The 20,788-nt window shown below is 43.8% G+C and overlaps 1 protein-coding gene across 2 annotated transcripts in view; it reads left to right on the forward strand.

Annotated features, from left to right (window-relative positions):
• The window catches only part of DPYS (dihydropyrimidinase), a 42,912-nt gene that overhangs the window by 12,870 nt on the left and 9,254 nt on the right, over window positions 1-20,788 (forward strand). For both annotated transcript variants that reach the window (XM_060277667.1, XM_035124701.2), the window contains exons 2-7: window positions 1,701-1,859; window positions 3,552-3,731; window positions 5,237-5,426; window positions 9,760-9,916; window positions 11,109-11,250; window positions 12,592-12,734. In XM_060277667.1, coding sequence (XP_060133650.1) covers window positions 1,701-1,859; window positions 3,552-3,731; window positions 5,237-5,426; window positions 9,760-9,916; window positions 11,109-11,250; window positions 12,592-12,734 — 971 coding nt within the window. The remainder of the gene's footprint in view (window positions 1-1,700; window positions 1,860-3,551; window positions 3,732-5,236; window positions 5,427-9,759; window positions 9,917-11,108; window positions 11,251-12,591; window positions 12,735-20,788) is intronic.

A 20,788-nucleotide genomic window follows, 5' to 3' on the forward strand; every position in this document is an offset into this window, starting at 1 on the left:
TCATCTGCCGTTGCAGTTCTCTTACTTGATCTTAGTCCCTTAAAACGCTTTCAGTTCTTTCCCCTCTTATTATCATGCTCTTCACTCTTCACCAGCTGCCCTCAGTAATTTTGGGGTCGTCTGCAGGTTATGCCATCTCCACTCCTTTGTTTACACTATTGCCCTGCCTCTGGAGAAATATATTTCCTGCCCCTTCAAATGGGTTCCTCAGCAAGCATCCCAAGGGGCTTTGGTTTCTAATGCAACGCTCCTCAGTATTGCAGGTGCCATATTTCAAAGTCATCACTTCCACCTCCAGTATTGTTCTGCTGATACACAGATTTGTTTTTTCCAGCTCAGCCAGCACTAGGGAAACGGCTCCTGCTTAATTGTGTGCCTAAGGTGCTTCTGGCTCCCTTTCCCCCCCACATTCTGCATACCGTCTGCTTGATGAGGCTCAGCAATGCTGCAGACTTTTCCATCAGGATCTTTGGTGCAGCACAAAACCTCTGGCCTGTACACACACATACACACACACACATACCACGTGCAACACATGCATGCTCCTGTTTCCAATGTATTATGTCGCTGAAAGTTCTCCGGTGAAGTGCACTTCATGTTAGGTTCATGTTTGCTGCAACTAAAGCCACATATTTGCACTCTAAGATCCATTCATTTGCAGCTGTGTTGGTTGAGAAGAAGCAGTAGCCTGGAAACCACAGCCAACACTCACAGAACTAGCTGCACGGCCGAATTAGTACAGGACCTTTTTAAATAAGTGTTTCTTTATTGAAAGTTTTTGATATAAAATACAATAAAAAATCAAACTGATCTAAATAACAAAAAGTAATAAAGGAAACCAAGGAATGAGAAGAAAGGAGAGGACTTTTCTACCCTGCCTTTCCTGCAGGGACCACCTTTCTCCCAACTATCGCCTTCCTGTGTGTGTCTTCTTCAATCCAAGATAAAGGACTTCTAACAGAGAAAATAGAAAAAATAAAATAAAATGGAGGTACTTCTGCCTCTCTGTCTGTCAATTATATGTATACCAATTATTCAAAGTATTTAACATATGGTGGAGTCTCCTTCTTTGGAGGTCTTTAAGCAGAGGCTTGACAGGCATATGTCAAGAATGCTTTGATGGTGTTTTCTGCTTGGCAGGGGGTTGGACTGGATGGCCCTTGTGGTCTCTTCCAACTCTATGATTCTATGATTCCTGTAGTTAATATCCTCCCCCCACCATTCTGCAAGATGCCTTTCCCCAAACTCCCTTCCCAGAAGTCAGAATCCATGATATCCAGTATGCTTCACTTTAGTCTCTCCTTCCAGTGCTTACCATCAGCACAACAAAAATTTTCTTTCACCTATATAATTGCATAACTCATATACAGTAATTACTTAGTCAACCTCCAAGCTTCCCAATAATCAGTGAGCCTGGGCTTGACTGGCTACAGCTAAAATGAGAAAATTGATTCTCTCCTATCACACACTCACACACAGACACAAACAAGTGAGGATGGTCGTGACGCTTTACTTTCTTTACAATAGCATAAAATTGTGAGACAGAGCATGGTGGGAATTGTAGTTTTGAAACTAATACTTCAACAGCGCCTGAATTTTAAGCCTCTCATATTTTGCAAGGGACTGAAAGGGTAATCAGGAGAAAGTTGAACCTTGCCACACTTCCGTCATGGCCAACCTCTTTTTCTTTTTTCTTTTAGGCTGCTGTAGCAGGAGGCACGACAATGATCATTGACTTTGCGATACCTCAGAAAGGCTGTTCTCTCATTGAAGCCTATGAGAGATGGAGAAGCTGGGCAGATCCCAAAGTCTGCTGCGATTATGCACTTCATGTGGCCGTCACGTGGTGGAGCGACAAGGTAAGCAGGAGGTAGTAGCGTATTTGTTCCTTCATGAGTGTCCAACATGTGCCAAGGTCAAATGCTACGAGTTGCATGGAAAAGGGGGGGTGTGGCGTTCTTGCCAAGTGACCAAGGGCCCAGTTGTGACGCATTCAAATTTGCCTCCCTTCCTCTTGCTTCTTGCAGCTACTTGTGTTCATTCTGTGTGGGCGAGGTACATATTTTGTGCTGTTTTAGATTGTTAGTTTTCTTTGGACGAAAACATGATGGGTTGTGTGAGATGAAGTTGCTGCCTTCACCCATGGACTTCAGCTTGCTCAGTGGTCCTTCCCCTTCCTCTTCTCATTCCTGCACACTCCACAGATTTCTTTTAGGGGTTCTGCCTGCTTGCTAGAACAGATTTGACATGAGGGTTATGTTTCTTTATATATATACAGTGGTACCTCGGGTTAAGAACTTAATTCATTCTGGAGGTCCGTTCTTAACCTGAAACTGTTCTTAACCTGAGGTACCACTTTAGCTAAGGGGGCCTCCCGCTGCCGCCGCACGATTTCTGTTCTCATCCTGAAGCAAAGTTCTTAACCTGAGGTACTATTTCTGGGTTAGCGGAGTCTGTAAACTGAAGCATCTGTAACCCGAGGTACCACTCTCTCTGTGTGTGTGTAATTTTATTAAATTTTCTGATTTATGTTTCAAAATATTCATTTAAACAACCTTAAATCAATGACTTCCCTTCTTCTCCTTCATTTTCCGTACCATATATCCCTGCATATTTTACATGAACTAAACCATGCAGTAATCCATTGTTAAATCCATCAAAACTTGTTTTCACTGTTGAACTTATCTTAATGCTAGCAGCATTTTTAAATGAATACAATTTTCACCCATATATTCAGTAAACATTTTCCAGACTTCTTTAAACATACATTCTTCTTGTTCTCTTACTCTGTATGTTAAATCTGCAAGCTGCGCGTATTCCATCAGTTTAAGTTGCCATTCTTCTTTGGATGGGACCTCACTCGTTTTCCATTTTGGGACTAACAAAACACGGGCCACAGTAGTAGCATACATAAATAGTTTCACAAGCTTGCGTGAACAGGACAACTTCTTTAGCTACAACCCTTAGTATTTTGTATCTGTATTCTTTTAGTGAAGTGTTTTATGTATTTCGTATTTCATAACTTTAAATCGCTTCAGGACACTTTTGGATGTGTGAAATGATATATACGTGTAATAAACTAAATTTTCACCATGCTCAGGAGCCCAGGGGTGAAGCCTTCCAAGATGGGTGTGCTAAAGTAGCCAGAGGATTTAGTCCTGGGATTTTTTTTAATAAAAAAGCTTATTTAAAAGTGATTTAATTATTAAAAAATTAATTGAACGATACTGTAATAGCTCATCTTTTTCATAATAAACAATAATTCCAAAAATACATAACCAAAAAAAGAGTCATAGTCCCTAAGGGAATTATTTCATGTCATTAAAGTATTGCATATGGTAATTATCGGTTACAACATTTCAAAGAGAAATCTTACTGTCTCCTGAAGAGTATCCTGGGAAATTTTGGTGTTCTGCCAATCAAGTAAAAATATCTCTGTCAAATAATACACTCAAATAATTTAGCCAATCAGATGGTAGGATTTGATGCCAAATAAATTCAAGAGGATATTGTGAGGTTTGAACATTTAACAATTTTTTTGTTGTTTTCAGGTTAAAGAAGAGATGAAAATCCTAGCCCAGGAAAAGGGTGTAAACTCCTTTAAGATGTTTATGGCATATAAAGGTGTCTATATGGTTGGAGATCTTGAGTTACACTCTTCCTTTTCTACGTGCAAACAAATTGGTGCGATTGCTCAAGTCCATGCAGAAAATGGGGATCTGATTGCAGAGGTAATTATCTATCTCCAAGGTGACACAGGAACATTCATCCACCCACTCTGCAACAGATTGTGTATTTGAGATTGTAACGATTCATAAATTACACATTTTTTGCTAACAAACGGAGGGCAGAGGGGAACTGGACATGTTGGTCCAGCCATGAAGCTCCGGCACCGGGGGCGGAGAGCAGGCGGGGGCGGGGCTGGCACGCATCCCGGGGGTGGAGCACGATGCCCGCAGGGGTGTGGCACGTGTTTTGGGGGTGTGGCGCACCACCTGCAGGGGCATGGCACACGTTCTGGGGGCAGGACGCCCAACGTGGGCAGGGGGGCAGCCGCGATGGCACCCTACCAGGATCGCGCTGCCGGGGGCGGCGTGCTCCCATCACCCCCCTCTTCCTGTGCCCCTGGTCCTGCCATCTCTGCCGCTCCTGACCTTCCCACATTCAATTAATGTCTGGAGGGGCAGCCTACATGTCTTCAGCTGAAAGTGCATTGTCTTCTCATATGATTGGCAGCCCTGTGTTATTGGGGCTCTGTCATCCAGAGGAGCCTATGTATGCACAGCCAAATGTTCATAACATGGGCGTACCCAGCGCGGGGCAGGGGGGCAGCTGCCCCCCCCAAGAAGCAAAAAAGGGTAAAACAGGCAGGGGCGCTGCCAGCTGTGCTCCGCCTCGGCCTGCTCAGCTGAAGCGAAACGGCAGCAGCGGCAGCGAAGCTGCCTCCGTCGAGGGAAACCTGGACCTGGACCTGGGCTAACTTCAGCCCACACTCCTTCAAGTCACAGCGAGCACAGCACAGAAATGCTCCGCGGCACTTCATTTGCATGTATGTGGGCTGAAGTTAGCCCAGGTCCAGGTTTCCCTCAATGGAGGTAGCTTCGCTGCTGCTGCCTTGTTTTAGTCACCACTGCCGGTAAAGGAGCGGGTGAGGCAGAAGTTAGCCCAGGTCCAGGTCCAGGTTTCCCTCGACGGAGGCAGCTTCGCTGCTGCTGCCTCGTTTTAGTCACTGCTGCCGGTAAAGGAGCGGGCGAGGCAGAAGCGCAAGCGCAGGTGGCTCCCTGTGCCGCCTCGGCAAAGGCTGGAAACGCCCCCCTCCCCTCTGGGGGGCGTGGATGTTGACCACGCCTCCTTGGGGGATCCCGGCCACATCATCGCCAGCCAGCCAATCGGGTGGCTGGGGTGTGGGGGGGCGTGGTTGGCGTGCCCCCCCCCCAGTTTTGATCCTGGGTACGCCCATGGTTCATAGACTCCCTTTCAGACTTTCACCAAACATGCAGTTAGAAGAGAGCTAGTGGGAGATGGTGATGTTGAAGGCAGGGCTAGAACCTAGGCATTTGTTCTGATAAATTATAGCTAACTAAGTTGCTAACCATCACAGTACAAATGATTTTCAAATCTTGTACTTATTGGGGTTTCTTAATTACTTGGATAGCTGGACCAGAGTTACAGAGAAGTCATTAATTTTTCCATTGGTAGCAACATTAACTTCTGTGTCGCTGTGGCTGGCCTGCAGGGTGCAAAGAAGATGTTATCCCTGGGAATAACTGGTCCAGAAGGGCACCAACTGTGTCGCCCCGAAGAAGTGGAAGCTGAAGCCACGCTGAGAGCAATCACCATAGCAAACTCGGTGAACTGCCCTCTCTACGTAGTTCATGTAATGAGCAAGTCTGCAGCCACGGTGATCGCAGATGCACGAAGGCAAGGTGTGTTTTTGACCCAGCGTGTTTAAAGATTGTGCAGAGGTGCTGCAGAACCAGTACCACTAAGATCTCAAGGTTTGACATTCCATCCCTGGGTGTCAGGCAGAAATAGATAAAACTCCAGGGGGAAATCTGGCTGGCACAGGAATTACTCTGCCTTACACACTAGGAATTGCCCTTCCAGGATTACCCCTGAATCCAACATCTTAAAAGCTCTGGGAAGGAGGCACCATACTTTAGTGAGAGCCAGTATGGTGTAGTGGTTAAGAGCGGTAGACTCGTAACCCGGGGAACTGGGTTCCCGTCTCCGCTCCTCCTCATGCAGCTCCTACCTTGGGCTAGTCATACTTCTTTGAAGTCTCTCAGCCCCACTCACCTCACAGAGTGTTTGTTGTGGGGGAGGAAGTGAAAAGGAGATTGTTATCACTTTGAGACTCCTTCAGGTAGTGATAAAGCAGGATATCAAATCCAAACTACTACTCCTCCTACTACTCCTACTACTACTCCTCCTACTCCTCCTACTCCCTCTTCTTCTTCTTCTTCTTCTTCTTCTTCTTCTTCTTCTTCTTCTTCTTCTTCTTCTTCTTCTTCTTCTTCTTCTTCTTTACTTTAATACTCTAATTTTCTGGGAACATTTAGGGGACTAGCTTTGGGAAGGAAGTGTGAGGGCTCTGGGACGCTACCGGACCTATTGCGCCTCCTTCACCAAGCCCGGCGCCTCAGTTACCCATCTTTGGGAAGGCAGCGCATAAGCATGGTGGTGCCTTGCTTACGGGTCTGTAGGAAGGAGTTGTGAGGACTTTTGGAGGCCAGTAAAAAGGGTGCACTCCGCCTCACAGCGTGTGGTTCTGAGGGTTCCTGACTTTGCATGTGGGCCCCCAAATCCGAACCCTTGTGTAAGTATCTGGCCCACTGTACAGTACTAAATCCGTGAGTTGAGGAAATATCTCTTCTGTGCCATGTTGCACTGTATTTGTCCACTAGATGCCACTGTTGGCAATGCTGTGTCGCCCGCTTTCTCATCCTCCGTTTTTCAACTTTGTAAAAGCACAAGAAACTGTGAAATCAGCCAAAATATGTAGGTCAAAGCACAAAATAAAAATAAAAAAACCCCAGGGCAGTCCAAAATCATTGGAAGTGGGAAAGGTAGAATTCTTGCATGGTGTCGTGTTTTCTCGGTCTGAATCGTGTACACAACATCAACAATTCTGTAGATGTTAAAGTGCATATTATATTGATCAGGGCTCCCCAACCCTTGGGAGGCCTCCCAGGGGCACACCTGGAAATTGGATAACTGTTTTTGTTTTCAGGTGTTCTAATAGTTTTATCATCAGTGTGTTTGCTGCCCTCCCTGAGCTGCTTTGGGAGGAAGGATGGGATATAAATAAAAATAAATAAATAGTCTAACCAGATGGGCCTGCTTCTTTAGTATTTAGGCTACAACTGCCAACATAAATAACAGTGAAGTATCTGATGAGTTTCTCTGCCTCAGTCTGAACTTGGGCCTGGTTTTTCTCAAGCTGCCATCTGCTCTGAGTGCATGGTGAGTTCAGTAAGCATCACCACTAGCCAAGCAGTTGTCACGTAACCAAGTCAGAGATCATGGCTTCCACACAGCCTCAAGCCATAGTACCTCTCTTATTTAAAAAGAATGAAGGAAAAATAATTAGCTGACGAGTAAAAGCAGTGTCTAAACCCAAATCCTGGCTGCATCTGTCAAATGGGGCTTCAGTTTGTTAGTTACAGATATGCAGGCCCCATTATGCTCGATGTACCTGTGATTAAGCACGAACATTGCCATCCTCTTTCCTGTCTCAGGAGTGATCTTTTAAATTAATAATGGCATAGAAATTTCTGCATCTTTGTTCCAAGAGGTCCCAAGCCGTCTGGCTGTGTGATGTAACTAAACAGTAAAATCTGAAGCCATGCAAGTGGCGAAACAGGTATTTTCTGACACGGCACAGGCATTACTGTATAAGGACTGACTGAAGCCTTAAATTGACTTTGATGCCCCTCTGCCCACTGAGTCATTGCAGAGAGACGGGACAACATGGATCCTCCTGAACTTGGAAAAGGGTTCTGATGACCCAAGAATGATGTTGCTTTTATATATTAACAGTGTAATCATAAGCATGCTTTCTCAAAAAGAAGTCCCATTTTATTCAGTGGGGCTCCCTCCCTAATAATGTTGGTAGGGCTATATTAGATTACTAGAGAATGGAATGGGCTGGGCATTTTTTTAAATTCATGGCTATTTCCATAGGCTCTGATGAGCCTGGAAACAGACATCTTCATTTTAGAGAGTTGATAATAGGGCAAATGTATGTACCATTGTATCTTTGCTTTTCAGGGGATTAATAGTGCTTCAGAAACCAGTACTGTAACGTATTTTTGACCAGAGTGCGTTTACATCCTGCTTCCCTTCCTTAAGGTGGCATATATAGAGTTCCTTGGTGGTCTCCCATCCAGGCGCTGAGCAGAAATAAACTTGCTTAGCTTCAACAGTGTGACTGCCTCATTTGCCCTTAGACCATAGGCAGGAAATTCGAACCCTGATCTTCCAGGTCCACCACTCTTAACTGTTATGTCACACTGGCTCCCAATTATTGATCATGGATGTTTTAATGTTTATATAACCATTCCTTATACTTTGTAAACTGCTTAGAATCTTTTTTTGGTATTTAATTTGCATCACCATCGTCTAGGGTAACTTTCTGCAGGTTTTGCAGCTGCCACTTTTCAGTTTTGTGCATACGCATTCATTCATGCCTGCCTATCAAGCTAGGCTTAGACTACAATTCTAAAAGCACTTTTACTAGGCAGTAAATCTACCAATGAATCCAGCAGGGCTTATTTCAATGTAATCATGAAATTTATTTATTTTTTGTTTGGAGGTTCTGAGTTTGTTGGTTGTAGTGACTTCACCCTACCTGTCAAGATTTTTATGGGCCATGTGCATAGGAGACACAGCTACACAGGCACAACAATCTTTTGCTCTGAAAGTTGGCAAGCTTCTGAGTTTCCAAGCTTGGAAAATGAAAACATATCGTCCTCCTTACATAACATCAGGAGGTCAGAAAAACTAATCGAGACAAAAATGGAAAGGAGGAGACAAGGGAGCAGGGGAAATAATTATTGCCTGCAAAAACTAAACAAACCAATCTCTCAAGGGCTGCAGCACTCCTGCCACTGGGCTGCTGCGGATTCATGTGGTGACTGTTTTGCCATATCTCTACTAATTTAACCATTAAGCAAGATCTGAAATTTACAGGCATTAGAATAAAATGTGAACATAATACAGCGTTTAACTTCTCTGTGTTTTTTTTCAACTTTGGTCACCAGAACTCCCATGTTTCTAGATTCTCTGTAATAAATAATAAACTTATTATTTATACCCCACCCAACTGGCTGGGTTTCCCACCAGCCTTGCTCATATATTTGGATTGAATGTATGTGGGGTTAAAGTAGTACGGGGAAAGACATGAAAGGGGGATTCTAAGCCTGTTCAGGTGAACAGGCTTAGAAGCCGCCTTGCAATAAGGAACCTTGCACCATCAGAGTTCTGTTAGGCCAGAAGACCAATCTGTTATCACCCTTTTATACACCATTTCATAGTGCAGACATCAAGATCGATGTGTGATAGAGCCCTGTAGAATCCCATATTGGTAGAATTTGGTGTGTATGTGTATGTGTGTGTGTGTGTGTGTGTATGTATTTTATATATTATTTGATAACCAAATAAGTGGTTTGGTTATCAATTTGGTTATCAATTTGGACCCAGGTGGCGCTGTGGGTTAAACCACAGAGTCTAGGGCTTGCTGATCAGAAGGTCAGCGGTTCGAATCCCTGCAATGGGGTGAGCTCCCGTTGCTCGGTCCCAGCTCCTGTCCACCTAGCAGTTCGAAAGCACATCCAAGTGCAAGTACTGTAGATAAATAGGGACCACTCTGGCGGGAAGGTAAACGGCATTTCCATGCACTGCTCTGGTTCACCAGAAGCAGCTTTGTCATGCTGGCCACATGGCCCGGAAGCTGTCTGCGGACAAACGCCGGCTCCCTCGGCCTATAGAGTGAGATGAGCGCCGCAACCCCAGAGTCAGACATGACTGGACCTGATGGTCAGGGGCCCCTTTACCTTCATATATATACCGGGGTGTGTGTGTGTGTGTGTGTGTGTGTGTGTGTGTGTATAACCAAATGTTGCCATATTTTTATATATATTATTTGATAACCAAATGTTGCCATATTGTAGCCAGCTGTACATTGTGCAATATTGCAAGCCTGCATTGTCAGTTTACTCCTCTTAATATATGCATTTTCTTATTCCCCTCCACCAGGGAAAGTTGTTTATGGGGAGCCTATAGCTGCCGGCCTTGGAACAGATGGCACTCACTACTGGCATAAGGAATGGTCCCATGCTGCAGCACATGTCATGGGCCCACCCCTGAGGCCGGATCCTTCTACTCCAGACTTCCTGATGAATCTTTTGGCAAAGTAAGCTAATGCAATGTACATGTAAAATACTCACGTATGACTTCTTAGCAGCATCTGGATGCCTTAGCAAGAAGGAAATTAAACAGATGAAGCCATCCATCCTTATTTGGGCCCAGTCTGTGTTTTCATGCCACAAACATTCAGCAAATAAGAGTGCAACAAGATACCTTGGACAGGGTCCTCTCTGTGGTAGCACCACAGATTTGGAAATTTCTCTGAGGAGATCCTTCAAGCTAACTTCTCATTTTAGAGAAGAAATTTCTGTTCTGGAAGGCATCTTATAATAGACTGCTGTATTTTTTTCTGTGTTCTGCTGGTCTTTCAACTTACTGTGCTGTGTGCATCTAATGCTTTCTTCATTTTTTTAATTATTATTTTTTGCAGTTGTTATTGTCAAAATAGGTTTTTATCCATGTGGTCTGCTTTGGAAATATAGTCTCAGCATGGTTTAGGGCAGGCACCCCCAAACTGTGGCCCTCCAGATGTTTTGGCCTACAACTCCCATGATCCCTACCTAACAGGACCAGTGGTTGGGGAAGATGGGAATTGTAGTCCAAAACATATGGAGCACCGAAGTTTGGGGATGCCTGGTTTAGGGATGTAGGAAACTGCCTTATGCTGAGTCAGACCATTGGTCCACCTGGCTCTGCACTGACTGGCAACAGCTATCCAAGGGGCTCTCCCATCTCTACCTGGAGATTCCAGGGACTGAACCTGGCATGCTTTGTGTGCAGAGCAGATACTCTGCCACAGCCCTTCCCAAGCAAGGTATAACCAGCTTAAGTAAATGATCAAAATGAAAATAGCAGCCATGTGGCAGCCAACTGGTGAAGTCTGTTGTGTGGATACAGACGGCAGTTTGCTCTATGATGGCTGCTCTGCACAGGGACATCCTCAGCTACATCTCGCCAAAGCTGGTCCTATGATGACAGGTTGTGGTTAAGGAGGAAAGACCTTATCCATGATCCTAGATTTGGATGGCACGCTGAGCTGGGCTGTCTTAAAAGGACCAGAGAGGAGCAAAGCAAGTTCAAACTCTTTGCTGAGAACCAGCATGTTTGCATGGTCACAGGAAGCTATAACATGAGAACCAAGCCAGTACCTTGTGGTTGATTCTTTGTCCATCATTTGTACCAAGCTCTGTTTCTGAATGTTCAGATTTGCTTAACTTGGAATTGTTTCTCTTTTTCAGTGGTGACTTAACTGTGACAGCGACAGATAACTGTACCTTTGACATCTGCCAGAAGGCTTTGGGGAAGGATGATTTTACCAAGATCCCCAATGGGGTGAATGGCGTGGAGGACAGGATGTCAGTTGTGTGGGAAAAAGGAGTGGTGAGTAGGATTTATTTTGTTGTCATTCAGAATGGGGAGCAATATAAGCAGCAGTGACAAGTTAGCCACCTGCCTCTGAGGAGGTACTTAAATCCTCAGACACAGGGCTGTCTTAAGCATATGCGGTGCCGGGGTGCAAAGATCCACCTGCCCTCCCGGTTGCCCAGTCCCAGGGGTGCAGGAGGGCGGACCCAGCCAGCTGCCTCAGAGTCTCATTGGCTCAGTCATCCCGAACTCACGGCTTAGAGCCGCCCGCAGCAGAGGAGCTCGCCACAGCGCTCTAGCCGATGGGCGGGCTCTTCTCCGGACTCAACTCTCAAGCCCCAGACTCTCGGCCCCGCAAAACAGCCCTGCTCAGACACCTCTTTCACTCTCCGCAGTGCACAGGACTTGAACTAGATACTTTGAAAGATACAAACTTACTGGAAGAGAGACTGCCATGACACATGTTCTGGGAACTGTCTGACTTGACTACTCTAGCATAATCTGTAAGGGGCTGCCTTGAAGATTGTTTGGACGCTACAGTAGCTCCAAAATGTAAAACTGTTTTCTTGTACTAGCTCTTTGGATTGCACCACACCAGTCTCATGTGAACTCTGTTGGTTTAGCAGTTCCTTTCTGAACTAGATTCAAGGTACAGGTGATTATGAATCAACTGTAAGTTGGTTTGTTACGGAACCAGTGTTGTTGTTGTTGCTTTTGTTGTTCTTTCACTTGAGAATTGATATAGTGAACGGTGGGGCTGTGAACTTTCTGAATAAGTGAACAACATATGACTGAAGTTCATTTTTTATCCCTTTGACTCTGGAGACTGATGCCTAGCAAATTGGATCAGTTTATTTGTTATTACATTAATATGCCCCCTTTCCATTAAGGAGCTCATAGTGATTTGCACACCTCTCTCTCCCCCCACTTCCATTTTATCCATGCAAATAACCCTGTAAGGTAGGTTAGGCTGGAATATAATGACTGCCATGAGGTCACCCGCTGGGTTTCGTGCCTGAATGGGGATTCGAACCCTCTCAAGTCCTAGTCCAACACTGTAACCACTACACCACACTGCCTCTTTGTTCATTCCACAAATGAACAGATAGTTTTAAGGAGCAAGGCTATCAATGTTGAACTTGTTATTCCCCAAAAGAATATTTCTGTAACAAAGAATTACTCCTTAGGTGCTGAATTTGCGTTCGTCAGCATATTACTGGGAGTTTACATATTTTTATATTGAAATTTTCTGCCTAGAGGTTATCTCACCTACACTCCTCAACAGAGGGTGAGTTTGCTTGCAATAGGCTTATGTATTCCCTTCCTTGCTAATGCCTATTTTTTGTTTCTTTGCAGCATAGTGGCAAAATGGATGAAAACAGATTTGTGGCCGTCACCAGCACGAATACAGCTAAAATCTTTAACCTGTACCCAAGGAAAGGGAGAATAGCTGTGGGCTCTGATGCTGACATTGTCATTTGGGACCCCAAAGCTACAAGGTATGGTCTGAGAGTAATCAAATCACAACTGTCTATCCTTCTAGGAATGCATTTTTGAAGACATAAATCCTGGTGATGGAATGATGCCCCATTTGAATTATTCACAGGATATATGGTGCTAGCCACAGTATATCTATGCAAAGGATTTTGACTAGTCAGAATGTTTTAAAAAAAGTGTTTTCTGTATTGCTGACCATGTAGAAAAAGCAACATTGCTTGTACTTTTACATTAATTGCTATTTTCCTGATATGATCAGTGATTCCGAGCATTCTCCAGGCTAGCTCATGTCCACATAGTGATGCCTAAAAAGACCTAAATGATGTGCCAAAAACTATCACATACTTTGCTAAAAATACATTGGACAAATTACCCATGGCATAGCTAGCCATTTTTAAGCCCAGGGAAAGGTCCCAGTTCTGTGCTAGCCTCTCTCCCTGGACCAATTCAGGCTCTTCCAACAGGCTGCTGCTCTCCAAGTGCAGAAGACGACTGGGGAGGTGAAAGTTGGTATCCACCTACCAGCCAGGAATAGTCCTATTTCTGCTATCTGCCATCCCAGATAATTATGATTACAGAAATGCATTTCTCTTTATGGGAGAGTTGTTCACTGAATAAGATGTTTGTTGGGTGTGTGCTCATTTCAAAGCTCAATCAATACTTTATGGACGAAATGCAACTTCTGGCTTCTGTTCTGCATCTGCACGTAGCGTGTTTTATCTCTTAACTTTGGAATGAATGGGGATGAAATGATGAGCAGCTTGTGAATGTTTAAATCCGACTGGTTACGTGACCTTATACTTCTCCAGGAGAGGGAGCACATGGCCTAGAAGTCATGGAAAGCCAACAGGCAGCCTTCATACTGTGCGGTGATAATCGGCAGATATCTCAAGAGTAACAATGTTTCAGTCATTTCAGAATGATAATGATGGCGATGATTAGATTTATTATTATAATGCATTAGTCACTTTTGGGCCACAGCAAATCGAAGCGACTTACAATGTTTTAAGCCAAAAGCAAATGCATACATTAAAACAAGCATTAAAAAATAATAATCTAAAAGGCAATTCTGTTTTTTAAAAACTAGATTAAAACATCTCACCCACACAAAAAGGCCATAGAGAATTAGAAGCCAAAGAGCTGATGAAAAAGGAATGTTTTTGCCTGGTGTCTAAAGATATGTAACAATGGTGCCAGGTGAGCCTCCCTGGGGAGGGCATTTCACAGGTAAGGAGCCACAACAAAATGTCAGTTCTCATTTTACAATAAGCAACATAGGCTGTCTGACTCTTTCTGGCAAAAAGAGTCACAGAGTGGTCCAGTGATGAGCATGCGTGTGCCACACTAGGAAGAAAGAGCAGGTATCCTAATATAATGGTATGGTTTCTGTCCTGTTTTCTAACATTCCTTTCACACTGAAGTTCCTGTTGTGCTACAGAACTATAACTTTTTGGCTGATACTCTGGCATGTCACACCAAATCTCATTCACACCAGTGGGCCTGGTGTTGCACAGTAACGAACACCATTGGACAGAGTTGCCCCTCCTTCACCCTTTTGCCACATGCATGCTTCTGTTCCCCAATTATTCCCCCCCATGAAAGTGGCAGGAAAGAACTGTATGCCAGTATACCTCCCTAAATTTCATCACATTACACTCCCGATATTTCAGAATAATGGGGTTGCAAACAAATTTCCCCCCCCCCGAAAGTAATTACTAATATGGAAATGAATGATGAACCTACACTAGATTTCTGGAAGTGACTTCTATGTCATGTGAAAGCGCAAATACAATGCAGAAATTAACAGTGAAATGGGGAAATTTAATATACTGCTGTTACATGCAGCCTTAGTTTGCCTTATCATATTGTGTGAACCAAGTCCAAGTTGTATGCCACACAGTTCCTAGTTTAACCATGGAAGAAAATAAAAACAGTAAGATTGAAGTGAGCCATACTTCCCAGCTCAATTGTTACGAAAGGAGGAGAATTCACTTTACAGACATCAAAGTTTGGAGGGTGTGAGGGCATCGTAGGGAAAAAATAATTAAGCTAGCCCTTAACGTTGAAATACCAGTTACTCCCTTGACAGCTAGCACATTTGAAAGAGAAACCTCCAGCATTGCTTCAGCATCATTTTCTACATTACAAAATACAGAATAAAAATGCAAGATGTGATGGGAGCCTAAAGCAATGGGCAGATGTTGATACATGACTAGAGAGAATTGGGAGGCTTTCATTTGGAAGCCTTTGGAGAGGATTTAGACATCTCTGTGAAAAATGGTTGGGGATATTATGGGACCAGCAAAAGAAATCCATATACAATCAACTATGCTTGACATTCAGGGTTAGCACACAACAATAACACACTGAGTTCAGGCTGCAAACTTGTTTTCTTTTCTTTAACGCCTGACACAATGATCTGCCACACCAGCATATAAAAGTTTAGGACTGGGCATAATGATCCCCTTTGCGTAACAACACAATGTCATGATTTATTGCTCTGCAGTTAAGACAGCCAGCTAGCTTTCAGCTTAATGCTAACCAGGTTTCCTCAGAAGTAAACCCAATTGATTCCAGCAGGAGTTTCCAAAATCCCTAAGGCTGAAGTGCAATTGTGTGTAGGCATAATTAAAAGGGGAAAGAAGAAAAAAGTGAGGTTCCTGTTACCCACTCGTATGTTAGAAAGGCTGTTAGAATACTCAGGGCAGTCTCGAGCAGGTCGGGCACCCTGGCGCTGAGGGGTGGAGATCGCTCCGGCGCCCTCGCAGCGCGGCATGGCTTTCGTGCGGCTTCACCGCGCAGCGCCCCACCTACCAGCCTCATGCCACCGGGACTCTACCTAGAGCCGGCCCCTGAAAATACTCACATCTCTCTCCTTTAACTTTCCATGATGGCAAAGAGGTAGACTCTGGAATTGAGTCACCTGCTGAAAACATTTGCAATTAAATACATTGACAGCAAAGGGGCAGCCTCTCCAGCAGGCTTGCAGAATCAAGCTGTAGTGTCACAAGGAAAGTGATCTGAGAAAACATATTTGCAGTTGGAGCAACTCTGCTCTGTAACTAAACAACTATCTGACTTTTAGAAGACATCTGAAGGCAGCCCTGTTTAGGGAAGTTTTTAATGTTTGATGTTTTATCGCTTTATTATTATTATTATTATTATTATTATTATTATTATTATTATTATGTGCAGCAGGAATTGAGGTCATGCCATGAATAAACTATGTTGCACTCCAGTTTACAATATGCTTATGTGGAATTAATGGCACAGTTCTGTACACATCTATTCAGAAATAGGACCTATGGAGTTTGAAGGCTCTTGCTTCCTGATAAGTATGCAGAAGATTGCAGCACAGATTGAGTTGATTTTAACTAAATATGCCTCAAATTAATGTGCTATGGATTGCAATAGGCACCCAAAAAGGCTTTGTGTTACAATGTCGATACAGAGCACACCTTAGGCTGAATAATGATTAACAGTAAACTTGAAGTAATTGCACTATAATATGACAGGGTTTTTTTATTTAAAAAAATGCATCTGAGGGAGGATGTATTGGAATGCAGTTTTAAAATGTATGAGAGAAAGAATTGCCTTCCCCCCCGTCTATTCAGGAAATGCCAGTACTGAAATATTCATTAAATAGCACTTAAGATATCAAGAAACCCTTCAATTTGTGGTATTTATGAATTGCCAAACAGCTTTTTTTCACACTTTGATATACATGACACCTTAAATTTATCACCTGTACTGTAGAGTGATGGAGAGCAAACCCACAAGAAAGATTGTGTTAAGGGTGAAATGTTTTATATTTCACTCTTTACTCCATTACTTGGACCAATGTCATGACAACTTGTTTTTTTTTTTAAAAAAAATTGAACAACAACACCCAGTTTATTGGGGGGGGGGACACACAAAAAAGCCTTGTGCAGGTACTGCTTTGTGATATATTGTGCTCTTAGGGTGCAGCTGGATGAATCTTTGAGAAAGCCGTGTTTGGAACCAGTGATTCTCTTACGAGCATTAACAGCATTACCACTAGTGCAATCCTATACATGTCTACCCAGGGGTAAGTTCCCAGGAATAGGATTGTAGCCAGAGGTGGAGCTTCATGCTCCGCCACCGGGGGCAGAGGGCAGGCGCACTGCCCCCAGGGACGTGGCGTGCGTTCTGGGGGCGTGGCGTGCGTTCTGGGGTTGGGTGCGCTGCATGCAGGGGCGGGGCACACGTTTTGGGGGCGGGGCGGGCAGCCACAATGGCGCCCCTGGGATCTTGCCACCCAGGGTGCCCCGCCCCCACCACCCCCATATTCCTACGCCCCTGATTGCAGCCTTAATTGCTTAGCCTTTTGACTGGCAAGAGAATGTTTGAATGAAAAGTATTGAATTTGAGTGACAGCAGGCAATACATGCAATTTTTTTTAAAAAAATTGTACATTTATATATCACATTTTCTTCCAAGGAGCTGAAGGTGGTGTACATGTTTCTCCTCCCCAATGTATCCTCACAACAACCCTGTGAGGTAGGTTTGGCTGAGAAATAGTGGCTGGCCCAAGGTCACCCAGTGAATTTGCCACTTTGATGTTGCAGTCTGAAAGGGACGTGGATGTGGCTGCAGAAATCTGCTTATTTGTCTGCTTCCTTTGCTGGTCTGACTCTGAGTACAATTAAGATCTTGTCTACCCTATTCTTTACCGTAAGAATTCTTCTGTATGGGCATCCTTGGGAAAGTCCTGGGACTTCTTTGATGCAGATTCATCAGTGATCCTTCCCTCATATATGCCTGATCTTTTGCCTTTCCTCACTTTTCTTGCACTTAACAGTTCAGTGTGTTTTAAAGGACACATGCTGTGTTGAAGCAAACACAGCCCATCCTTTTTTTAAAAGACAGCAATTTAAAATAGCTGCAGCAGAAACATGGCCGCAAAAACAGGAGATGCTGTGGCAGGAAGAATGCAGACAGAGGCTAGAGAGTGATGTTGAGGAAGGGAAAGGAGGCTGGCTTGTATTTTTATCAGCCTTACCCAAGCTTTTTTCTGAAATGTAGGTGTGTTGTTGCAGTGGGGGAAATGATGGGCAGAGCAGAAGAGGTAAAGTCAAAATCAGAAAGAGCGCAGTGGCTGCTGCAAAGCTAGCAGGCTGTCAAGATTTGGGAGGGGGACTGGGTGTTGGCTGCCCTCCCACCCATTTCTCCCCCCCTCCCCCAACTTCATATAAATGTACCTGAATTTTGCAGACTCACATCCAAATGCTAGACTTTGTGCTTAGTTTCTGCATACACTACTGAAGTAAAACATGTAATTAGGTCTCGATGTAATTTCTGTTTCAGTTAAACAAGTCTTTGCAAGCCTTATATCAACATACAGCGCAGTATGTTTTACGCACACTACTATTATAAACCCGTGGCCTATAATTCTGTAATCTTGTGCACACTGCCTGGAATTAGTGTCAGTAAATATAACAGATAATGGACAAATATCACTTCCTTAGTATATTGTGTGCATGTATTTAAATTATAATTGTCTGCTACCATTTCTAGATACAGGAAATGAAGAGAAATAGGTTACTGGTTTTTAACTTATTGCACTGTTGAATTAAGTGCAAGGCTTTGATTTCCCTAGGAATTTATCCATGTAATTTCATGGAGATTCTACGGCATCACTTTTTTCTCCTCCTCCCCACAAAGGAAGATCACACGCTTTCAATCTGCTTGCCCTTTTATTTCGGTTAAAAGGAAGAACAAAGAACAAAGTCAGCTGCTTGTGAACACAGTGTGCATTTCCTCTGACATGCAGCCTCACAAAACAGCTGCTTTCTGCAGAGAGAAAATTCCTAGGAAGTCAAAGCAAGCAGTGCCATGTTATTTACATAGTTCTCCTGTGCGGAAGACTCAAGTGTCTAGTTCCTTAGAAGCTAAAACTCACCTTTCCCATAATCACTCCCATTTCCCAGTCCTGTCTTCTTTAAAAAAAACAAAAAACCCCAAACAATGTTTAAATTAATTTATTTTATAAGAAAGTGCAGGGGGTTCTATTTGAGACCCTTGCCCGAGCTTAATTATATCAATCCTATTGTGGCCTTCATCCACACGGTACCCTCCAGATGTTATGTACTACAACCCCCATCAGCCACAGCAACGAGAGTTGCTGTTCAAAACACCTGGAAGGCACCAGGTGGATAAGGGCTGCCCTGTTGGGCTCAGCAAACCCCGTATCTGACTTTTGCCCACTTCCTGTGCTCAGGTCCACTAGTAGTAAGGTTGGCCGAAATAGGCACTCATGGTCATAAATTACAAATTGGCAGCTGCAGTTTCGTTCAGAAGCTTTTGCCATTAGCTGAGCAATCAATACCAGCCAGACATTCAAAGCAATTGCAGGAACTTTCAGGAGCTTCCTGGCAATGCTCTGCAGCAATGAAGTTGTCAGTGATAACAGAAAACGGTTTGATGTGAAACTTTTATCGAGCTGAGCCCTCCAGAACTGTCAAAGCTGTTTTTTAATCAGAGAATGCGCTGTTCTGCTTCGTTTGCATGTCTACAGGTGCTTTCTAATTGTTGTGGGTGTTGCCTGGGGTCTAGAAAGGCCAGCCCAAACTATGAAAGAGTTTTCTTTTTCTAAAGAGGGGTGGTGAAAGAGACAGGTGTGCTTCATCATATATACAGCATGCCTTGTAGAGACAGGGATTGTGTAGCCCTCCAAGATGCTGTTGGACTACAACTTGCATCATCCTCGATCTCTGGCCATACTGGATGGGGCTGATAGGAATTGGAGTCCAACAACATCTGGAGGGCCACAGATTCTCCATTCCTGCCTTAGTATGTATTTCATGTACACACAGCAAAAAGACAGCTTCAAGTAAAGGGTCACTTACGTTTGGAAATAAATCAACCAATATTTAAAAACAGTTGTGGCAGACCTAGTGAAAACATCACTAGATGTAAGGCCAAGGTATCTCAAGGTTTTTCCACCTATATACATTTATATCCATGAAAGAGCCCTCGGTATACTTTGTTTAAAGCAGCCTGCTACCCTCCAGATATTTTGGACCATAAATTCCATCATGGGCTGATGGGCCTCAATAGTTCAGGACTACCTACACTCGGAAAACACATTTGTAATAAAAAACAATGAAAAATAAAATCTAAAAAATTTAAAACATTTATTACTTTGTAAAGAGTTTACATGCCCAAATGGCCTCTATGTAGTTTACAAGTATAAAATCAATTATAAAATCCATGTGTAGTCACAATAAAACAATTCCATTGAAACATTAAAACCAATCATGATTAAAATTTGCAATAAAACAAGTCTATCAAAAAGCATAACAATTAAAACAATTAAAAGATCAATTAAAACAATTGGATGAGGAATTTTGAGTTCAGGGGAATGCTTGCCTAAACAGTTGTGTCTTCAAGAGCCGGTGGAATGCCAGTACTGATGGGGCCTCTCATATTTCAGCAGGGAGCCCAGGTGGTGCTGCCCTCAGTGTTGGCTGAATCTGTGATAGGTGGCAACACCTGTAATAGGCAACAACATATGTTGGCAGTCCAAGTGTATGTTACTGCATATTATACTGTAACCCACTTTGGAGTTATTTTTTTAAATGAAGAGCAGGCTATAATAGTTTTGGCAGATGGCCATTCCTCGGTGGTAGGACATGACATGTGCTTTACTTGCACACAAGGGGTCAGATTTGTACCTAAGGAGCCCTATCGGTGGAAGCACTGCTCTAGGACTTCTGCTTGTGCAACGCCCTTCCACACTCTCCTACCCCGTGCATCCCTGAAAGTGACGGGTGGGTGTGTCCAGAGACACCCCACCCCCCAGAACAGCACACAGGGGAGGAAAGTGGGAGATCATTCCATCTGGCAAACTGAAAAGCTTACACAGATGGAACGTTCATAATAGTGAGACTGAATTCCACCCAAGGTCCTGGGATCATCCTTGCCTTCTCCAGGCAAAGGAGCTCAGTTATCAAAAGTAGAAAAGCCCCCTGCCTGAGTCGTGGGAGAGGCAAGAGTCAGTTGCCAAGAGTGACCAAGCAGGTTTCCCACGCTC

This window comes from Zootoca vivipara, chromosome 8 (genome assembly GCF_963506605.1).
Source record: "Zootoca vivipara chromosome 8, rZooViv1.1, whole genome shotgun sequence".
In the NCBI taxonomy this organism is placed as follows: domain Eukaryota; kingdom Metazoa; phylum Chordata; class Lepidosauria; order Squamata; family Lacertidae; genus Zootoca; species Zootoca vivipara.